At 37.0% G+C, this 22,090-nt stretch overlaps 1 protein-coding gene and 1 long non-coding RNA gene across 3 annotated transcripts in view; one reads left to right on the forward strand and one right to left on the reverse strand.

The window, feature by feature from the left end:
- Positions 1 to 22,090, reverse strand: part of LOC145787399 (disintegrin and metalloproteinase domain-containing protein 9-like) — a 64,130-nt gene that overhangs the window by 25,909 nt on the left and 16,131 nt on the right. The window contains exons 3-9 of one of the 2 annotated variants that reach the window (XM_082599139.1): positions 16,673 to 16,809; positions 13,938 to 14,099; positions 13,765 to 13,847; positions 11,338 to 11,528; positions 10,455 to 10,543; positions 9,626 to 9,787; positions 4,239 to 4,415 (exon numbers count right to left, since the gene is read on the reverse strand). In XM_082599139.1, the coding sequence (XP_082455265.1) occupies positions 4,239 to 4,415; positions 9,626 to 9,787; positions 10,455 to 10,543; positions 11,338 to 11,528; positions 13,765 to 13,847; positions 13,938 to 14,099; positions 16,673 to 16,809 (1,001 nt within the window). Of the gene's footprint in view, positions 1 to 4,238; positions 4,416 to 9,625; positions 9,788 to 10,454; positions 10,544 to 11,337; positions 11,529 to 13,764; positions 13,848 to 13,937; positions 14,100 to 16,672; positions 16,813 to 22,090 lie in introns of both variants that reach the window. The other variant, XM_082599138.1, reaches the window with a different exon arrangement.
- Positions 5,608 to 7,986, forward strand: LOC145787846 (uncharacterized). The gene is made up of 4 exons (XR_014291457.1): positions 5,608 to 5,745; positions 6,236 to 6,355; positions 6,677 to 6,838; positions 7,498 to 7,986. It is a non-coding gene; the product is annotated as an uncharacterized LOC145787846 (long non-coding RNA).

Below are 22,090 nucleotides of genomic sequence, written 5' to 3' on the forward strand. Positions count from 1 at the left end.
TTAATGTTAATTTTCGCTGCTTCTTCCAATTGTTGCTGACTAATCGCAAAATGAGTCAGGAGAGGCACAATGTTCACAATTCCATTGTTTTACGATGATTACACAAAAAGAGAGACTAGTTTTTGATCTTTGTATTGTATTGGGCGCATATTAGATTTTGAAGAAAGTGTAAGACACAAACTTTAATTTTTACCAACCGATTTTCGCCCTATCAATGTGGTGCCCATGACTCGAGCCATGCCTACCATACCTTAGGTACACCACTGTTTGGTTGACAGCGCGAGTTAACATATTTATAAAGGATAAGCTTAATTTTTTGTAATATTACGATTCAATACAAGAGCCACAAAATTTATGTTGTCGAGCCGCAGTTTACCCACCGTTGGCTAGCATAAGGTCATCTTTGATCCTTTTTGCCTTGAACATCCTGTTTGAGTGTTTGGCCGATTGTGAAGCAAGATAACCAAACTTGGCCAAGTGCTGAATTCAAATGGTTTGTGTCGGCAAGTTTTTGGTTGGTCGAATGCCAGTGTATGGAGAAGAGTTGCTCGAGCAGCACTAAGATCAACATCCCAATACTTACGCTGGCACTGCAGTTCTACTTTTCTAGCCTGGATGCACAATTGCACATCTCTAAGAAGATGGTCGAGATCGCTTTGTGGAGCATTGTCTTCCATTTTCACATGTGTCCAACTGTCCATTCTACATAGTAGTCCCGTAGGGTGTGTACTGTGTATCTTTTTTCAACAAGGTCACTGCAGGGCTGTAGGATATCAATTAACAAATCCTGGTTTGCTCGTTGGCATTGTTACTTGGTATGTAAAAAATGCAAGTGCTTTGAATCCTGCTATGATGAAATCATTCTCAAGGTAAATTTTACAAGATACAACAAGATTATTACGCAGTGTCTTGGCAAGTAACTGCTTCATGTATGAATGTAATCATAGACTGGCCTGCCTGATATGCAAGTCGGGTAAAATGTCGCTCTTTGTAGAGGCTAAACGACTTATACTCCAGCTTCCTCTAAAATCAAATCAAAATGTACTGCTAAAGATGCGGGTCTGCTACTATTCGGCGAGTCCGATTCGACTAGTCCGATTCGGCGAGTTCCCTATTCGGTGAGAGCCTTTTTCGGCGAGTGCCCTATTCGGCGAGTTTTTGAAATTTTTAAAAGGAAATTATTGGGTACCGTAGCCTAATTATAATTGCCGTTTTTACATTGTTTTAACGTCGCTAAACGTTGAAATCGTGCAGAAAGGAATAAAAATAAAATGTTTGAACTATTAAATTAAAATTCGTCATGTCAGTTCAGTTGTTTTTATTTCTGACCATCATATGAAAAACAATACACGTCAACATAGCAAAGGTAGAAGCGACAAAACGCGAACGTTAAAACGTGCTTGAATTCGTCATGTCAGATCAGTTGTTTTTATTTCTGATCATGATATCAAAAACAATACACGTCAACATAGCAAAGGTGTAGAAAAAGGTAGAAGCGACAAAACGCGAACGTTAAAACGTGCTTGTGACCGAAGTAAGTTATTGAGTTGAAAGAAATTTGGCACGAAAATGTTACAAAAAAAAATCATGTTTATGTCTATAAGTTAGTACTTTTGAATAGTTAAATGATTAGTTTGGATCAACAAATGTGTGGCCTACAGCTTGGATTGAAAGGAAATTATCGGGTACCGTAGCCTAGTTATCCCAACCAGCAAAAATTTGTTCCAAGAACACAGTTCATTTTTACATTGTAGTAACACAATGAAAAGGCTAACCAAATGTGTGGCCTATCGTGTTAACGTCGCTAAACGTTGAAATCGTGTAGAAAAGGGAGCTTTTGCTGACTAGGATACTTTGAAACTTTCACAGAAGCCTTTCGATTTGTTCCAAGAACCCAGTTAACCTAACAGTACATTTTTACATTGTAGTAACAGAATGAAAAGGCTAACTAAATGTGTGGCCTACAGCTTGGATTGAAAGGAAATTATCGGGTACCGTAGCCTAGTTATCCCGACCAGCAAAAATTGCCGTTTTTACATCGTTTTAACGTCGCTAAATGTTGAAATCGTGTAGAAAAGAGAACTTTGCTGACTAGGATACGTTGTGTTGTAAAATTAGGTTTAGTCTACATTATGTTCTTACGTTCTGGTTTCCTTGCCTAGAGCGCTTCACGTTGATTGTTTTCTCAGTTCGCGTTCAGTTCTCAGGTTAGCGTCCAGTTCTCAGTTTTCTCATTGTGTGAAACAGATCTACTTTGTTCGCTTTATATTTAAGGATTGTGTTTTGTAGGTACACTTCGTTTCTTAGTTTTTTAAAACTCAATAAATGGATGTTACACGTTGAAGCTGAGAAACATTCACAGAAGCCTTAAGATTTGTTCCAAGAACCCATTTAGCATAACATTTGATTTGTACATTGATTCAACGTCTGGGTCTGAATACATTATCTTAAAAATGCAACGTATCGTAGGGCTTCTGTGAATGTTTCTCAGTTTCAACGTATCCTAGTCAGCAAAGTTCTCTTTTCTATACGATTTCAACGACGTTTAGCGACGTTAAAACGATAGGCCACACATTTGGTTAGCCTTTTCATTCTGTTACTACAATGTAAAAATGAACTGTTAGGTTAACTGGGTTCTTGGAACAAATTTTTGCTGGTCGGGATAACTAGGCTACGGTACCCGATAATTTCCTTTCAATCTAAGCTGTAGGTCACACATTTGTTGATCCAAACTAATCATTTTAACTATTCAAAAGTACTAACTTATAGACATAAACATGATTTTTTTTTGTAACATTTTCTTGGTTTTATTTTTCTTTCATATCTTAAATTTTTCTGAAGGTGTTGCGACCGTGCCAAATTTCTTTCAACTCAATAACTTACTTCGGTCACAAGCACATTTTAACGTTCGCGTTTTGTCGCTTCTACCTTTTTCTACACCTTTGCTAAAAATTTCAAAAACTCGCCGAATAGGGCACTCGCCGAAAAAGGCTCTCGCCGAATAGGGAACTCGCCGAATCGGACTAGTCGAATCGGACTCGCCGAATCGGACTCGCCGAAACGGGCCATTCCGTAAAGATGCTGTCTTGCCATTGCCCTCATGGGCTAAGAGCTTTATAAGAGCTGCCAGAATAGTTTCAACCACAGATTTTTTCCGGAGCTAGGCCTGCAATGCTGGCTCTCTCTTTACAATGAGTTTACGAAGACCAATTTTGTTTTCGAGAGCAGCCATAGCTGTGAGATTGTCTGTATCAAACCGTTCACATGTACCTATGGGACTTACAAAGAAAATGATATGGCACATGCTTTAATGCCAGTTGTTCTGCAACACATATCTCAATCTTGAGATTTTTGCTTGCAGGTGCTGTCGTGAGGGCATCAATCTGCTCCCAAAGACGGAGGCTACTGCAGTCCAGCGAGGGTCATTGGCAGCTACCTGTAGTCTCTTCATCGTCTCAACAATAAGGGCAACTATTTGGTCTCTATCTTCAAAGGCAAAGAAGAGAGGACGTAGAGAGATCATTTTACATTCAGTGTACTGTACCCATCATTAAAAAAATTTAAGATGAGAATCACCGAAGTAGGATAGACGCCAATCACCGTCTATTATCCTACTTCTCTGTGTAGTGTCAAAGTGTAGTTACTTTTGTTGTGGGCTTGTTATTTACAAGGGCATTTGCAGCTGCTACGGTACTTCCTGACAGAGTGCCTTTTTGTGTTTGAAGTTTTTTATTGATTTAGCTAAAGGCAGGACAATTTCATACAGTTTGTAGTCCGCTGATGCTTGGAAAAAAAACACGAAATACGTTTAAAAAAGTGGGTAATATTGTCAAACTATGTCATAACTCTACACATGAAAGTTAAAACCTACTTATTATTGCTTAAACAGATTGCCTGACCCCACAAACATGGGGTAAAACACCACAACCAGGTAAAAATACCCTAAAATGACCAAATTATGGTTAAAAATGTGATTTTTCAGGGAAAATGGCAGCCATTTTGAATTTTTGCCCTGCACACCTTTTTCTTGGAACTTAGACCAAAAATTTTGTCATTTTATGTTGAGATAGGTTAAATGGAACACAAAAAACTGTCCCTAAAGCAAAACTAAAAATTGCCCATTTATAGCCCACTGCTAATATTAGGATAACAATTATGAGACCGTGAGAAGCATATGAGAAGCAACTTTAACAAAAAACTTAAAACCATTAAACACAAAGTGATTAAATCGCATGTACCTCATTAACGCCAACAGAGCGAATGGTACACATAGTGCCGATCCATGCTCTACCTATAGTAGTCCCGTCGAAGTCTTTACCAATCAAGAAATGAACACTATCAGCATAAACCCAGGGTGAAGATCTCGGCTCAGTGGCGGCTCGTTGTTGACGATAATCTCGGAACTGACGCAATGACTGGCAACAAAAAAGATGCCACGAAGTTAATAGATCAGTGTCATAAATTTGTACATTGTACGTCACAATCACAACCAAGCAGTTATATTCAGCACAAACCACGAAAGAGGCGTTACGGTTTCTAAGAATTTATGAGTGCAATGTAATTATACAACAGAGCAAACATTATCTTGCCGTGCTAGATGATAATGCACGCACAACACAAGTCAGGTGATCTGATTACAATGCAGTGGTTCCCAACCTTGTTCAGACTAAGAGCATTCCTCCCTTTGCTGATTATAAAACTTTTCAGTCTCCCTCTACTGCCCAAGGTGGACAGAATAGATGAAATAGTGAAGCTTCGTTTTTTAAGATCACTCAGATTGTACTGTATATTGTAAGTGTGAGTAAAGTAGACTACCATTTTAAAGTGCTACTGCACGATGACTTTGACCGCACTTTATCTGAAAGAGCATGTTTCAATCTATAAATACCAACCTCGCCCTTACTTTTTAAGGCTATAATTATCTCAATAAAAATTATCAAAACTATGGTTTTCCACGCGCTTGTATTTTTGGCCACGTTCCGCCTGCATTGCGCAACACGCAGATTATGACGTCAGTTGGAGTCAGTCAGATCGAAGCGACAACTGGTTTTACAAGTCTTTTACTAGTTTTAGTTTAGCTAGTTGTGTTTGTCCTAGACCTAGAGGAAGGAAGTTTTTTTTCGCTGCTTCGATCTTGTTGCACGTGCTTTTTATGTGAAGACAGGTAGTATAGGCTCTTTTTGAAAAAAATAAGCCAGGTGTGTTGACTTATCCATTGAAATTGTTGGTGAAGGGACAGACCAAAGCTGTCATAGGCCATGCAAGGTAAAGTACGGTACATCTTAACCAATGTTATGTGACATTCTTGTAAGCTTCAAGTCTTTAGTTCAAATATATAAAACTTTTAAAACAAAACATTTCTCTTGCAACTTCGTTTCTTAGATTATTGTAGTTCTGAGCCAAACATTTAAAATGGTGAAAATTTGCTCTATCTATCACACAAAATTTGTTTCTGGTGCAAAGGTGACATTTTTTGCCTTTCCTAACGATTAACGTTTGCGAATTAACTGGTGCAAGTTTGCTCATCAAGTCCGCAAATGGAATAGACCCTTCCCTACCAGTCTTATCTGCTCAAATCACTTTCTTGAGCAGGATTTTGAAGTTAATATGGGATTTTGCAAACGTTACATTCTGAAGAAATCTGCTGTTCCCACCATAAAATGTACTTCTGCTACCGGTACGTCTGATGCTACTGCATCTAAGCTGGATAGAGATCATCGAATGCAAAAGCGGACAATAGTGAAGGTTTGTAGTTACACAATAGAAGCTATAGAAATAGGCTGCATATCCTATGTAATGTTTTTAGGCCTACTTGTTTTAAATTTTATGAACATACAATGTGCCATCTGCTCAAAACGATTAAGTAGTTATGTAATACCGGTACCACTGTTATTATATAGTCTAATTACAACAGATCACAACCTTGCAAAACAGCAAGGTTGCAAAACTTACTGTGTTGCTTACGGTCGGTACTTACTTTGACATAACACCTTTTATCTCTCAATTGGGATTAACAACTTTTGGCTCAGAATATGTGGCTTAGCAATTTTTTATACAAATTTGATGTCCAGATTGTTTTCTTTCCTAACTTTTACAGAATGTAGCTAGTGGGATTCATAATCTGATCATAATTCAATGTTGCCCAAACTACAATTGTGCTACCCAGGTCTTCATATGTGTTCAGGAGGTGCGTAAGACATACAGTAATCTGATATTAATTGTCAATTTTTTGTAGGCCATGAATGATGAAATGGGTGCGGGTTCGACCAAGAAAAGTAAAACCACTGCATCTCAACAAGCTGTGCCGTCTGCTGCTGAAGATCCCATTGACGTTGCTATGCATGATGAGATGACAGTATGTAGCCTTGCATTGTTGTATTGATGAACCAACATAATTAATATAGGCTACAGGTTCAATCTAATGTGCTGCTTGTATTCAGTTACGGGTGATGTCCTCCTCTTTTATCTCTGGTGGTGGCCGAGGGGTTTATCGTTCAATCATATTTCATTCTTTTTTTGTAAATTACCCAGTAGTCAAAATCACCGCATAATGCTGTTGCATTAATCTCTTATGTACAATTCAAGTGCATCTAATACTGGCATGGTACCAATTTCAAAACGTTATAATCTTCAATGGTTGTTAATAAAGCAAAGTGTACTTTACAATACATATTAGGTATTGGAGGTTGCGGAATGCGGATGTTGACAAACAAATGGTTAGCTGCGAGTTTTCAAGTGAGTCATTCGGATGTTTCCACCCGGTGTGAAACAGCATCTTTCCAATCCAAGGCTTGTCAGGTTTCATTAAAACAGGAGCAGACTACAAAGCGATCTGTTGGTGAGTCACATCAATAAGTGCTTATCTGCTATCTTTTTTTTAAAGTTTGATTGATTCTGCAGTCAATGTTAAAATGTTTCTTTTTGCTTATTTACAACTACTCATAACAGTCTATTGTGCCACTACTACAGCATTAGTTGTCAACAGGTACCCAAACGTGGTTTGGACGAAATACCGTGGGCACGAACACTGAAACAATGTTGCTTTCCGGTCTGGTTAAGCCAGTTGCATCTTCTACCCCACTTAAAAATAAAGATGCATCTGCTCATTCTTCATTTTTCTATCTGTCGTCTGAATATGAACTATCCGAGAAGTCGTGGGACACAACAATTGAAGGGCAGCAATATTTGAAATAAAATAGTCAAAAAGATTGGTGGAGTATTGTAGAGTTACCTTAGTAGTGTAACAATTGCATGTTATAACCGGCATATCTAGTATGCTCTTAAAACATATCCATTTGCATATGGGTGGAACCAGTATATGAAGTATATTCCTTCATTGCCTTGTAGGCTATTAGGTTTACATTTCTATTGACATCTCTTTTTCTTATGAGTGCGTTCACTTGAGCTTGTTTAGTGTTCATTGTTCAACAGCCTTTCAAGAGCTGGTTGCGTAATTGTTCCATTCATTATTAAACGACTTGCTGTTACATTTCCCAGGCAATTCAGGCTGGTCGCCTATAGGCAGGTGCTGGAGTGGCTGTTGGATGGAGAAGTTCTGGGCAAGTCCAACAGAGTCGTGCTGCCATCCTGCATTGTGTCATTTATCCGCAGAAAGTATCCCAGTGACGATGGAGACTATGCTAGGTTCCAAAGACCAGTGTTAACATTTTAGTCTTGATTTAACCTGGTTTATTGCAACCGTTTCGTTTATTTTTATTTTTCGATTTGGTGTTTTTTGGTTTGGTTTGTTTTCGATTTGTGTGTCGTAATGTGATTTGTCATCAGTATTGTATGTTGGTTTATCCTTTTACTTTATTTCTGCTTCAATTTGGCTTATTCTAGTCTTTTTTTAGCTTCATCTAGATTATTTTTATAGAACGGAGATGTCAACACCGCCGAAGACAGTCCCAATGAATGCTAAAGCGTTATCGCATGATAGTCGACTGTACTATGTCCTGCAATACCGTACAATACAACATAATAATAATGTTATGGTTTTATTTATTGTCGCTCTACAACAGCTAAGGTCTTTTAGCGACAGGGCTCATTTTTAATTTGTATCAGGTTTACGATGTTATCACATTATTACCCGACTCATTCTCACTGCGCTATGCAGGATAGAACACAATCGGTACCGTTTTTAAAGTCTTTGGTTTGACCCGACCTGGAATCGATCTCAGATCTACCAGCACCAGAGCCGAAGGCAAAACCACTCGGCCACTGAGCTGGTGTACAATACAACATATTTTCGATATAACCAAGTTTGGCTGTTGTAATCTACGAAACTAGCCTTCGGCGATGGGCTTCGCAAACCACTCCTGGCACACAAGCATGAACAACTAAATTTGTATAATGCTGGCTGAAAGATGCGTCTTCACTATGGATGCCTTATAAATTTGCGCATTCAGTAGCAACCAAGCCTATCTCGGCTAGTTTGGTCTCGACTCCAACTGACGTCATATCGCTAGGTGGCGTTGACGAGTTTGCTACTTCCAGGTAGCGTGAGAGAAAAGCGCTAGAGAGCGTGCGAAAAGGGTCGGTTTCTCGACTGTGGGCCTCAATTGTAAGGAAGTGAGTTATTCAACAGGTTCCAGATGTCTTGGCAATGGATTCTAGCCTATGTTAATTCAATCGTGCAGTTGCACTTTAATTCACCCTTTAGTTGTGTACTTATGTTGTTGCATTTTGGAATAAACCACTACAAATATAGTTACTATGGTTTTTCGAACTACGTAGCATTGCTTATTAAAATGGTATTATGGAGTGTAAGGGGTAAACGTGTCACGAAGCTTGTGCGATTCAGTTATCATTTTGAGTGAGCTAGTTAAGCAATTTTTCAAATGTTTAGATTGGACCATATTTTTTGCTGTGATACTGTATGATACTTATAGCATTTCTTTAAAAAAAATCATTTTTCTTATAGACTTGAAAAGGGCTATGAATAGCCGAAAACGTTTGCTTATTGTTTTTATAATCTTAAATGTAGTGTTGTTGCTGAGTTATGTCTGTTTATGGTTTCTTAAACAGGTTCAAAAATTTAAACCATATTGTTTTAATCGCCACGCAAAACACTTAGATTAGAAAAATAAATAAAAGAATTCTGAAATCATCTCTTAACTTTCATTCACAAAACCAATGTGGTAGATATCATAGTCCACTGCATACATTACAAAGTGACATCATCACCATATGTTCGGGCATGCCCGGACATCATCAACAGTCAACACAGTTTCTGCAAACATCCCTGTCCATCATCAAATATGAAAGTTCATGTCTCTGTACTCCAATGTCTTGTTCTAACTGACAAAGAAAGGTTTTTGCATTTTCCTAATGCCATAGTTTGCTGCAGATTCCAAAGAAGAATATTACTAATTTCCTGTTGACTTCTAAAGCAGTGACCCGCGATATACGGTAATAAATTAAAAGAGCCGATGTCAATTTAAAAATCTATATACTGAACAGACTGTAGCCTAGTAGTAACGAATAACTTTGCCATAAAATATGTAATATTCCTTCTAGGTTGGGATTTGGGAACCACTGTTGCAACATATACTTCAATAAAACTTTTAAAAACAAGTTTATCAGCGACTAAAAATGTTGTAACAAAATGTCAATTTCCACTTACTTTGTGTGAATCGCTGGAAACTTCAAACAGATTTTTATGTGACCAAATTTCAACGTCCGACAATACAACTCTAATGTCTAATTTTTGATACAAGCCGTCAACGTAGTTGGCAAGTTCTATTACGTGGGACTGAATGGCCATTGGGTCACCAAGTCTCTCAGCCTAAGATGGAATAAATAGAAGTCAGGGATGAAAATTCGACATGTTGAATTTAGTAATGCGTGGAATCGCATTCAGTAGTCAAAAAAGAGGCAGCGATTTAAATACTTTCAAAATTTATCGTGTATTTCAGACGATCACACACACATATGAAATATCAACCTGTCAGCTGCGGTTATGCTTATATGTTGTGAATGACAGTCTACAAAGTTCGTTTGTGCTATTGGCACCTTCAGCCTGAATCACAACGTGGCACGAACAAAACACAAAGTGGACCAAGAAAAAAGTTAGCACGACAGAGAAACCAGCTTCAGCTTCTTTTGAGAGCACGATAGAAGAGTGTAAGTAGGCTATGGCTAATTTATCAAACTAATTGACGAATAGACAAGACATACGACAAGTGATATATATAAGTACAAAAGTGACTAGTTACATAAGGCAGCGTATTTCATTTTATAAAAAGACCTTCCATAAAAATCCTTAATGGATGTCATTTGGTGTGGAAACTAATTCAGTTTTTCTTAATTTACTTTATCAGATATCGGTTGCGTTTGCTTTCTCTGAGAGTGGTTCTGTTGATTTCATGATCAACAAAACATAAAATCCAATTTAACATTTATGAGAGAACAAGCAAAACCTGAGGTGAAAGGAAAAAATCAGTGAAGCTTACAAGAGCATTGTCCACAACGAGCATAAGTTCAACAAATTTTCTTTCATTCAAAATGTCGCGTTTCATCCTTGTGTGCTCGCCGAAGAGACCTAAAGACAGCATTAAATCAGTCGGCCTTCGATAGCGCACAATACGAATGCATAGAGGGCCTACTGAATGCCCGAGGTACTCCACAAAATCAAACAGCGACAGTTATTCTTTCACATGGTGGTGATGAATATTCAAAACTCAATGGACGTATGAAAGGACCACTCTTAGTGGTTACGCTTGCGCAGTCTACTGTGTTTGACAACTTAGCTGCTTCAAGTACCGGTACTTAGTTTTAAAACACAAAGAACGGCTTAACGTAGTTGTAATACAAAATTCCAACTATTCTTGCAGCACTAGCATGACTGACAGGCAAACCTTTAAAAGCAGGGTTGCCAAACCGAAAATGTATAAACGCTCCATTTTTTGATAAAAAAAAATCTTTAAACTATTGAAACTACCGTACCGGTACCGTAAATATTTTGCAACAGTGGACTAACAGGTGGCGCAAACACAGTAATATATATATATGATATATAATCTGTATTGCTTGTTGTATATATGATACATATATATACCGTACTCTACAATAAGGACATTCCGATTTAGCAAGTAAATGTACAACGATGGTTATAGATAAACAAGCAATACAGATCATTCACAACGAATAAATTGGACACTCTACCGGGAAAGGTCATCGGAGTACGACAGGCTCCGAAGGTAGTTGTGCTTCTGTCACATGTACAAATAACTACGACCACGAAGAAAAATGAAAACACTGTTCTAAACACGACACAATGGATTCTGTTTGAATATGACATCACACGAAAAACACTTAATGTTTTCGCATTGGTACCTGCTGCATCTTGGTTCAAGTTGTTGACGAATGAGTGAAGGTCAGATGGAGAATCTTGTTGTCCGCAAGTGCCATTTGGTTTGTCACTTATAACATCTTTTGAACGATAAATAACGTGAGGAGCATGTTGCGTGGTTGTGTTGAACAATGGTTCAAAGATGAGAAAGTCGTCGGGGAGTATGATGCAACCTCTGAAAAACGTATAAAAAAAAATAGACATGAAAACTTAATTGCACAATGCACATTGCTTTTGTGGAAACAATACTCAATAGGCTGCGATACTAACGAGCCCAGCCTCATGGGCGAAACACGGTATCTATCGCTGTCACTCTTGCTATGGCTGGCGTGGAAGCTATACCGTTATGGTTAGCGAATCGCAACTGCTCGCTGTACTACTAGACTTGTGCTGAAAGCCGGGAAGAACGCTCCTTTCTTCACAATCTTCTACTTATCGTACATTTTTAGACCTATCAAAGGCGTTTGACAGTGTCGACCACAAAATACAAATATAAAAACTTCAACATTATACTACAATCTATAGCGTTCGGGGCACTGTTCTACAGTGTTCTAAAGCTGATGCAAAGTTACCTTACAAATTACAATCATACTCAGGGCTCCACATTACCTCTCTTCTTTCTGATGTATATATATACATTAATGACTTTCCTTTAGTATCTAATTTTTATACCACACTATTTGCTGAGGACGCATATCTAGCCTTACAAGGTAAGGACTTGGATTCATGGCAAGAAGAATCTAATTCTGAGTTACATAAAGTTGATGCCTGGCTAAGAATGAACTGTCGTTGAATTATTCAAAAACCACTCATATATTAATCAAAAAATACTAAAACGTGCGGTAGAATCTGCCATTGGTCTGTATGTCAACCAAACCAACATAGAAATATCAAGAGTAACCAAATATCAGGAAGTTAGGACCAAAATGGTTGGAACGCCTGGTTAATCTAATCAAAAAATAACATGTAGATACTAAACTCATGTCCAATAAACAAACGTTTCGAAAACTATACTGTCTTCATCTTCAGTAGTACTATATATATATAAATGTTTATTATATTTATCAATGTTTTCATTTTTTTTGGAAAACTTGGCCGTCGGAAAGGAGTTTTGGTAAGCTATGCTTGGTCGCCGGAAAGATAAAGGAGCTTAGAGGCCTGAATCACTATACTGCATACCTACAGTAAACAGCATTTTCGACAACCCTTCTCATGACTTTGACGTAAATTTTCAATAAGTGCAATATATTGTTACAATGCTCAATCCTGTTGTGTTGTTGTGCCTGTGGTACAAAAAGCGAACTCTCTCGAAATCGTAATGAATGACGAAACAACGCAAGGTGGATAACTCAAAAATGTAAAATCTCTGCAATTGAATTAATTAATGTATTAGTTACGGTACTTGAAATAATGGCTAATTTCATTTATCAACACAATGGCGTTGGATGCAATTTAAAAAAATAAATGCAATAAAAACGTGGGCTACCTAATCCTATCGTCCTCACGGCAACAGATACAAAAAAGGCACAAAGAAGTGCCATTGCCTACCGACGGTTTCAGTTATACGTCGCTTTAAGTCAGAAGACGTTAAAATGATAATATAATAACCTTTATCAGCCGAGTTAGCATATATGTCAAAACAGTGTTGATAGAAACTGAAACAAGATTTACATTTCATATAACTGGTTGAAAATGTGAAATGAACATTTTTGACTTCATAAGTGAAACTAGCACAAACAACGATGAACCATTTGAAATGGAGAAATAATATTGGGAAAATTTGGGGAAGAAGCAATTTTGATGCAGTATAAATGCATGACTGACAACGCAGTATACTGTAATTGAATTAAAACAGGGGTCGGCAATCTTTTTCCACCAAAGAGCCATTCTACGTCAGTTTCCAGCCGATATGACCAATGACCAGCTAAGAGCCACAAAAGTAACAAACGTACTTCGTGGTATTTCCGTAAATATAAATCAGAACAATAGTTTTGTGGACATGTGAAGCTGAGATAGATCAACAACTAAAGGTTTAATTGGAAAGGCTAAGGTGTTTTTTTCTTTCTTCTTTGAACTCGCTGAAGCTTTTACCAAATGCAATATGCATTGCAGTAATTGCATGCTGCAAAACTTCAGTGTACGTCATTACCGGTAGGCTACCGTTTTGTTTAAACTTCATAAAATAGGAGAAATGAGAAAGCGCACCTTTTTGTAAGACTGTAAGTCGTGGAACATACCGTCAAGCCAACATTTTGCAATGCCAGAGTGTTTCCAAACCCTTCTTTCAATAGAAATTTCATGTTGCATAAACACTGCAATACTTCACAATATGCTACTTCATAGCTGCAACATATTCCTCAGAAAGCATAATTTCAAGTTAAAAGTAAAATTTGACGAAAACCAGCACTTACTTCAGTCCATGACAAGTGCTCATTATAACTTGACTGCCCTGAACCCCTCTCACATGACCTTGATAGTAGCAATGGTTTCGTTCCTGAAAGTATATATATACCAACAGTTAGACGAAAAATTTAAGTGCAGTTTTACAACTCACTTATAAAAACGTTCTACAACATGGGCTTGCCTGTATTGCTGGCTTGTGAATCTGCAATTTCCCTGTTTCTGAAAATGTTGCCACATTAAATGAGTGAGGTAGCAGCTCTTCATTGATGGAAACATCCAATATAAAAGTTTTGCCTTCGAATTCAATTGTAAAAAATGTCTGTGCAACATGCAAGCCAGGTTTCTGTTGATATAAAATACAGTTAGCAACCAGGCTGAAATTGTCCCAAAGCAAATGTAAATGTTTTTAAAAAATAATATTTACTCAGACTATTCTTAAATTACAACGGCGTGAATGAGCGAATTCTGCTTTTGTACATAGTTTGAGTACCGTACAGTATAAGTAAACTATCACACATATTTATTCTTGGATTAAATGATTATAATTATGTTAATCAAAGTTTTACTTTTTAATCTATCTACAACTGCATGTTTAATATTAATGGATTGTTTTTTATGATTAACCTTCGGCTTTTTCCATATTATCAAATTAGATTAGAACATAATTTAAAAGTTAAATCAAATATGATATAGTTATTACTATCTAAACCCTTGACAGCCTGTTTCACCTAAAGGAGGATCATCAGAACGAGCACTCCCCAAACGAGCACTTCCGTCGACTGAAATCAAGACACCCATTTGTGCCAGCCGCTCAACTTCTGATCATAAATGATCAGAAGTGGAGATCATAAATGGAGTTCTGAATGGAAGTCAACCGCCACCAGACTCTATTCGTTCATCCCCGGCGCCGAATCACGCCCCATCGGTCTAACACTACCAAGACAGGCATGGGTGCGCCTCAATCGTCTCCGTACGGGCGTAGGGCTTTTCCGCTCAACCATGCACCAATGGGGAATGGCCTCTTCCTCCTCCTGTGAATGTGGTGCCAAGGAACAGACCACAGACCACATCATCAATGACTGCTCCATCTTCAAGCCACCTAACGAAGTGGAAGGTCTGCATGTCATGGATGATGAAACCAAAGACTGGTTGCTCTCTAGTAGCCTTCCAGTGTAGTCCGGGAACATCGTGAATCTGGGGTGGTAAAAGGATAGACCCTCGGCTACAGACGCTCACACGACGACGACGACAATCAGAAGGTCCTTATTTTGAATATTTGAATTCATATTTAATTATTCAAATCATCATCATTTTGTTCCTTCCTCGTATGGAGGGTTGGATACAATGCGCCATTGTTCTCGACCATGAGCTGTGCGTACTACACAGTGCACATTCATAAGTTAATTTTGTCCATTTTGTGATGTTTGTTGTCCAAATCATTCTTGGTCTGCCTTTACTTCTTTTACCATTTATCTTCCCTTCTATTAATGATCTTTGTAATGAATTTTGCCTTATTGTGTGTCCAAAATACTTCAATTTTCTTCTTTTGACTGTTTGTAAGAGCATTTTGCTTGAATTGAATTTGGAGAGTACTTCATCGTTAGTGATCTTTTGTTTCCATGAAATTTTTAACATTTGCCTGTACATGTCCAGAGCTCGAAGGCATCGATCCGTTTCTCCATTTTTTGTGACATTGTCCAAGTTTCGGAATTGTATAATAGGGTCGACCAAATATAGCATTTTAATATCCTGAGACGAGTTGATAAATTTAAACGTTGATTGGTTAAAATATTTTTTATTTTTCCAAATGTAGTTTTTGCAATTTCTATCCGTCTAAGAATTTCATGGTCACACCTCCCATCTTCAGTTATTAAATGACCAAGATATGAAAAAGATTTTACTTTTTGTATAATTTCGTTGTCAATTATAATTTGGAGTACTGAAGTGTCTGGTGATTTTGAGATTATCATTGATTTGGTCTTTTTAGCGTTAATTTTCATATTAAATTCTTTACCAATTGAGTTAACATTGTCCAATATTTCTTGAAGATCTTCTTGTGATTCAGCCAACAGAACAGTATCATCAGCATAGCGTAAATTTGTTATATTCAAGCCACCAACTTTTAATCCTCTCATATCATCAATGGATCGAAAAATCATTTCTGTATATAAATTAAAAAGACATGGAGAAAGTACACATCCTTGGCGTACTCCACGCTTGATATCAATTCCTTTAGACAAATCTTTTTCCATGCGAATAAATGCTTTTTGATTCCAGTACAAATTGATAATAAAACGTAAGTCTTTGCCATTCATACCAATATTGGACAAACAATAAATCAGTTTCTCATGGTTAACTCTATCAAATGCTTTCTCATAATCAATAAAACATGCATATTGCATATACATCTTTATTTACTGCATTGTAACTCTCACAAATTATTCTGAAGTTAAGTATACCCTATTACCCTCTCGTGTTCCTTTACCAGTTATAAATCCACTTTGAGTCATGCTAACCTCATTCTCAATAGATTTTCGATTTCTTAATAAAATTACTCTCAACAAAATTTTTTCAAATAGATTCTATTCAAATAGATTTTGAATAGATTCTATTGAATAATATTCAAATAGATTCTATTCAAATAGATTTTCAAATTCAAATAGATTCTATTAATAAGTATATGTGATTTAATTTGCTCTGCTTTGCTTTTTGCTTGGCATTGAGCACTTTTTGTAGTATTAATAGTTTTCATTGTTTAATTTAAAAGTTAAATAGACGTAATCACTTTTTGTTGAACTTAGATTGATGCAATGAAGTTAAATCTGAGTACCGTATGGTCTGAAAAATGTATCATACTTTTGTTACAACATAATGTTATTACTCAACTCATACGATGGTACTGCATGTATTACTTACATTTGGAACTTCTGTAGAGAGGTGTATTTTTTTTCTTTCATGAAAATAATCCACATATTGAGAAGGCTTGAACATTTCATATTTTTTCAAAGTGCTCAAGATGGGATGATAAACATTCCTTTCTGATTTTATTGAATCTGCTAAATACAATTGATAGGAACTTGTGTGAAAACAGGCTAGTAACATAGGCATACCGTATCACCACTATAGAATGTGCCAATACCGGTACTCAAAGATCAAACTGCGTTTGGTTTCAAAGACTTAAAGATTGCATGTTTTGCATACACAATTAATTCCAAATTTAAAAAAAAACATAAAAAATTGAATACAATCTTTATTGTTAAAGTTGCAAGAACTTCCTGATCGCGTGCATGCAGACTAGAAGCAGAATAGCCCGTGTTGGAGAATCTAGTTCGAAGAGGCCGATTTGGAGACAGACTTTTTTGGAAAAAAAAAATTCGGTGATTTCTTGAAAAAGCAGCGACGGCTTGTGTTTATTTAGAGAATTTGTATCCGATTTCACAGTCTGCTACTGTATTTGGAGAATCTAACTCAGAAAAATCTCAGTTTGAAAAAAGCTTTTGTCGGAGAATTTTAAAATGACACAGCACTGGCATTTGTTTATTCAAAGAAATTAGCTTATGTTATACTTATACATAATATAATAGAGGTTAAATAAGTAAAGTGTCAGCGAAAAAGTCTCAACTTAAGTCTCAGCAAGAAAAAAAAACAAACAGTTATCAAATGTTAAACTGCCTTCGAAACTACTGTGCCGGTAGGCCATGTTAGGACGGCTTCGACAAGTCAACATTTTTCCATTATGTATATATTTAAAATGTTTTTCTCCAACAAGGCAAAGTATGAGCATCGCTGTCGACCTATAAAAACTTGAAGACTAGCTCTCACCTATGTGGAAAGCAGTGCAATTAAATACAACTGCAATTATGTTTTAAGTCCTTGTTTGCGTTGTTCATGTCTGAGTGAACGCAAAAACACGGGTGCAGTGCAACCTAGTTCTTACCCTGAACCTGGGGGGTTTTTTTCGGTCATTTATCGGTCATTGACCGATTTTTTAGCAAAATGTCCAAAAAAAATATAGTCAATTCAGTCAAAATGTCCGAACAAATATGTATATATATATAGTCAATTCGGTCAAAATGTCAGAAAACATATGTACGCGCTCAAATCGATTTCAGTGATTGCAAAGAAGCTTCTTGCGCCACTGTACGATTTTTTGTCAATCGGAAATACAAGCAGGCCTCGAAATTCACGGCGGACACCGCGGACATGTCCGCCGTCACAGCATGTGATGTCCGCGGGAGGTACCATCTAGATCGGTCATATTTGTCCGCCGAGAAATGACACAAGAACTGGCGATACAAACCGTCATTGCATAGCACGAACAATTGTTCCGAGAATATACGGTAATTTCCCGCGCATTTAGCGCGCATCTAGAAAATGTGAATACTGTATCCTTTAGCCTCCATTCAAGGAGGAAAACTTTCGATATTTACCTTGCTTCAACGATTGAATCAGCATAACAAAGGTGAATTCTTCGTTAAGAAACAATGGGAGTAAGGGCACGAATCAGCGCAACTTTGTTCAAGATTTACATCACAATTTACGCTTTGATCTTCGAGTAATATTGTTAAGGCAAGGTTGGTTACAAAATTAGATTAGCCTATACGAGTAATCTATTACAGCAAGATGCAGCAAATTTGTTAAGTTTTGGTACCTATTACAGTAAGAAAGAAAAGGCCTAGGGAAAGTTCACTTTCGCTCACATGACACGCAAAAATAAACTTAAAGAAAAGAGCCTGTGAAACTTTGTACAACAGAAAATACTAGCGTTAGTGTAGAAGCTTTCCGACTCGTGCCCAGAGCATTGTGACGCAAGAAGCCACACGACCTCGTTCGGTGGAAGTTAATCAGTTATGCGACGTATTGAGCAGCTACACGGCGCTTTGACTCTTCAAGCGCACGCAGTTGGTCTGATGAAAGCCTTTTAGTGACTTCGCTGAAATTTTTAAAAGCCTTCAAAACTGTAGCTATAGTTCTCAAATGGCGAAGAATTATCAAGATAAAGTGATTAAGCATGACGATCGACGCTAAAACTGGTGTGTCCGCCGTGAGACTTAATTTGTCCGCCGAGATAGCTGCTCAGACCGGACACGTTTGTCCGCCGTCAACAAAAACGAATTTCGAGGCCTGTACAAGACATAGACTTAGTGTTTAAACGTTGATCCAATGTCTTATTATATGTGATAACGCAAATACAGAAGTCAGTCTTCGAAATTAGCGTGGACATTCGGCAATTGCTGACGCAGATGCGTGAATGGCGCATTAGCAATGGCAATAAAAATGCTGAGGCCACAGGAGCGCTTGTAAGGACCGAAAGATTACAAAAAAAATAATTTTCTTGGACTACACCAGACTCTTACTATTGCTGGATGTTTTATTTGGGTTACTTCCTACTTCGCCGGCGCTTAGACAGTATAGACACGTGCCCAGCTGGGAGAATTGAATCTTTTATAAAAAAAATATCACCCTATTTGCATTGATTCAACGATAGTAGACGTCAAATTAGTCTAAGCATCTACTCCTTATCGCGCCTCGCGACTTTGTGTGGCTCGCAGTGTCCCAATTATGCCGAAATTATGTTAGTGTAAACGTAAATCAAGGCAATCTTTTCGCGAGGAGCTATTAATTTGTTATCGGTACCTGGTTGAGCAATTAACATTATTTTATGATAATTTAACGTCACCAGATGTCGAATTAATGTACAACAAACGTAAACTTCTTATTAGGTACTGTTGTTACGCAATATAACCCGCAGAGAAAATTAAATCGATTTGTGTTGCCTTGAACATTGAATCAACCCAAAATTAACTTACTTTTCCCCCGTGAGTTATATAACGTGAATTACCGTGCGTATCACGTTGCTCGCTTTATCGCTAGTTTTGGTATTATTACATCACAACAAATCAAACAGTGCGGTCGTGATAGACTACTCTAGTATATTTTTCGCTTCTCGCTTTACATGTTTTGGTACAATTTTTTCGTAATAAACGTTCACATGCAATTGCCGAGGCAATTTCATCTTTTGCCGTTTGGCCTCGACAATGTTTTTGCAAAAGTAAAAATATGCTAATTTTGAAGACTGGAAGTAATGTTTGTCTGTTCTACAGTAACTTTTCTCATATAAAACACTACAACGTTTCTCAGCGAAACTTAATGTTGTAGCTAGTCAGGAAGTGCAAATTTTCGTTTGTATCAGCTACTTCAAAGGAAATATTACCATCAGAAAAAATGACCGAAATAAATAAAAAATGACCAAATTTTTTCAAGTCATTTCGGACAAATGACCGAAAAGTCTCAGCGAAAAAAAAACCCAGCCCTGAACAGTTTGTACCCTCAGTTCGTAACCTAAATAGATCGAGATAAAAAATTCAAAAAAGCCGAAGTTGCTGTTTGGAGTTTCCGCAAACAAACAAACTGAAGAGATCAATAGAAAAAAATAGAACAAAGCCTAAGTCGCTGATCGCAGTTTCCGTTTTTCCCAGTTTCCGCATACATTTTAAAATTTAGTTAAACTACCATTCAACGTTTTATAGGCAGAGAAAACTTTTTCTCGAACCGTAGAAAATTTCATTGTCAGATCACCGCTTCAATGCGTGATGGAAATCTACAGATAAATCTGCATCAGGCATTGCAGAGTGCAAAAAACAGTGTTGCAGAACGCGTTTTCGAATATTAAATTCTCATCAGTGCAACTACGTTTATGAACGCAATAACAACGGTTAAATTTAAACTCAATACAATACATTACAAACATTATAAGGACATATTCTCAGTGTTCAATTGAATATTAATAAATCCAGAGACATCAGAAAATCACTTCCCGCATGCAATTCCAGACCGACATTACTCGCTTAAGGTTTTTTTTGTTAAAACAAACTTAATGTTCAAAGCAAAAAAGCCATCACAATGAACATCTACCGAAGTATACTAATTTACAGTACTTAAATAAGCACTGAAAATTAATAGACGGTATTGTTATTAATATCAATTCAATATGATTTCAGTGATTATAATACAATGTAATACAGTAGCGTATCCAATTAATTAGCGACGACCTTCTAAAGTACACGTTAATTCGAACAGAAATAAGAATTTATCAAAAGTCTCAGTCATTTTAGAAAGATTTTACCACCGGTTACAGGACCATCTTTGCTTGTTTCCTTGACAGAGTCAACTCTGATTGATCATATACGCCTTGGAGAATAGCTAGTTGAGAAAATTCAGATAACATGAAACCAAGGAACTTTCAGAAATCATTAGTTAAACTACCATTCAACGTTTTATAGGCAGAGAAAACTTTTTCTCGAACCGTAGAAAATTTCATTGTCAGATCACCGCTTCAATGCGTGATGGAAATCTACAGATAAATCTGCACCAGGCATTGCAGAGTGCAAAAAACAGTGTTGCAGAACGCGTTTTCGAATATTAAATTCTCATCAGTGCAACTACGTTTATGAACGCAATAACAACGGTTAAATTTAAACTCAATACAATACATTACAAACATTATAAGGACATATTCTCAGTGTTCAATTGAATATTAATAAATCCAGAGACATCAGAAAATCACTTCCCGCATGCAATTCCAGACCGACATTACTCGCTTAAGGTTTTTTTTGTTAAAACAAACTTAATGTTCAAAGCAAAAAAGCCATCACAATGAACATCTACCGAAGTATACTAATTTACAGTACTTAAATAAGCACTGAAAATTAATAGACGGTATTGTTATTAATATCAATTCAATATGATTTCAGTGATTATAATACAATGTAATACAGTAGCGTATCCAATTAATTAGCGACGACCTTCTAAAGTACACGTTAATTCGAACAGAAATAAGAATTTATCAAAAGTCTCAGTCATTTTAGAAAGATTTTACCACCGGTTACAGGACCATCTTTGCTTGTTTCCTTGACAGAGTCAACTCTGATTGATCATATACGCCTTGGAGAATAGCTAGTTGAGAAAATTCAGATAACATGAAACCAAGGAACTTTCAGAAATCATTAGTTAAACTACCATTCAACGTTTTATAGGCAGAGAAAACTTTTTCTCGAACCGTAGAAAATTTCATTGTCAGATCACCGCTTCAATGCGTGATGGAAATCTACAGATAAATCTGCACCAGGCATTGCAGAGTGCAAAAAACAGTGTTGCAGAACGCGTTTTCGAATATTAAATTCTCATCAGTGCAACTACGTTTATGAACGCAATAACAACGGGTAAATTTAAACTCAATACAATACATTACAAACATTATAAGGACATATTCTCAGTGTTCAATTGAATATTAATAAATCCAGAGACATCAGAAAATCACTTCCCGCATGCAAT

The sequence above is a fragment of the Aplidium turbinatum genome, chromosome 18 (genome assembly GCF_918807975.1).
Source record: "Aplidium turbinatum chromosome 18, kaAplTurb1.1, whole genome shotgun sequence".
In the NCBI taxonomy this organism is placed as follows: Eukaryota; Metazoa; Chordata; class Ascidiacea; order Aplousobranchia; family Polyclinidae; genus Aplidium; species Aplidium turbinatum.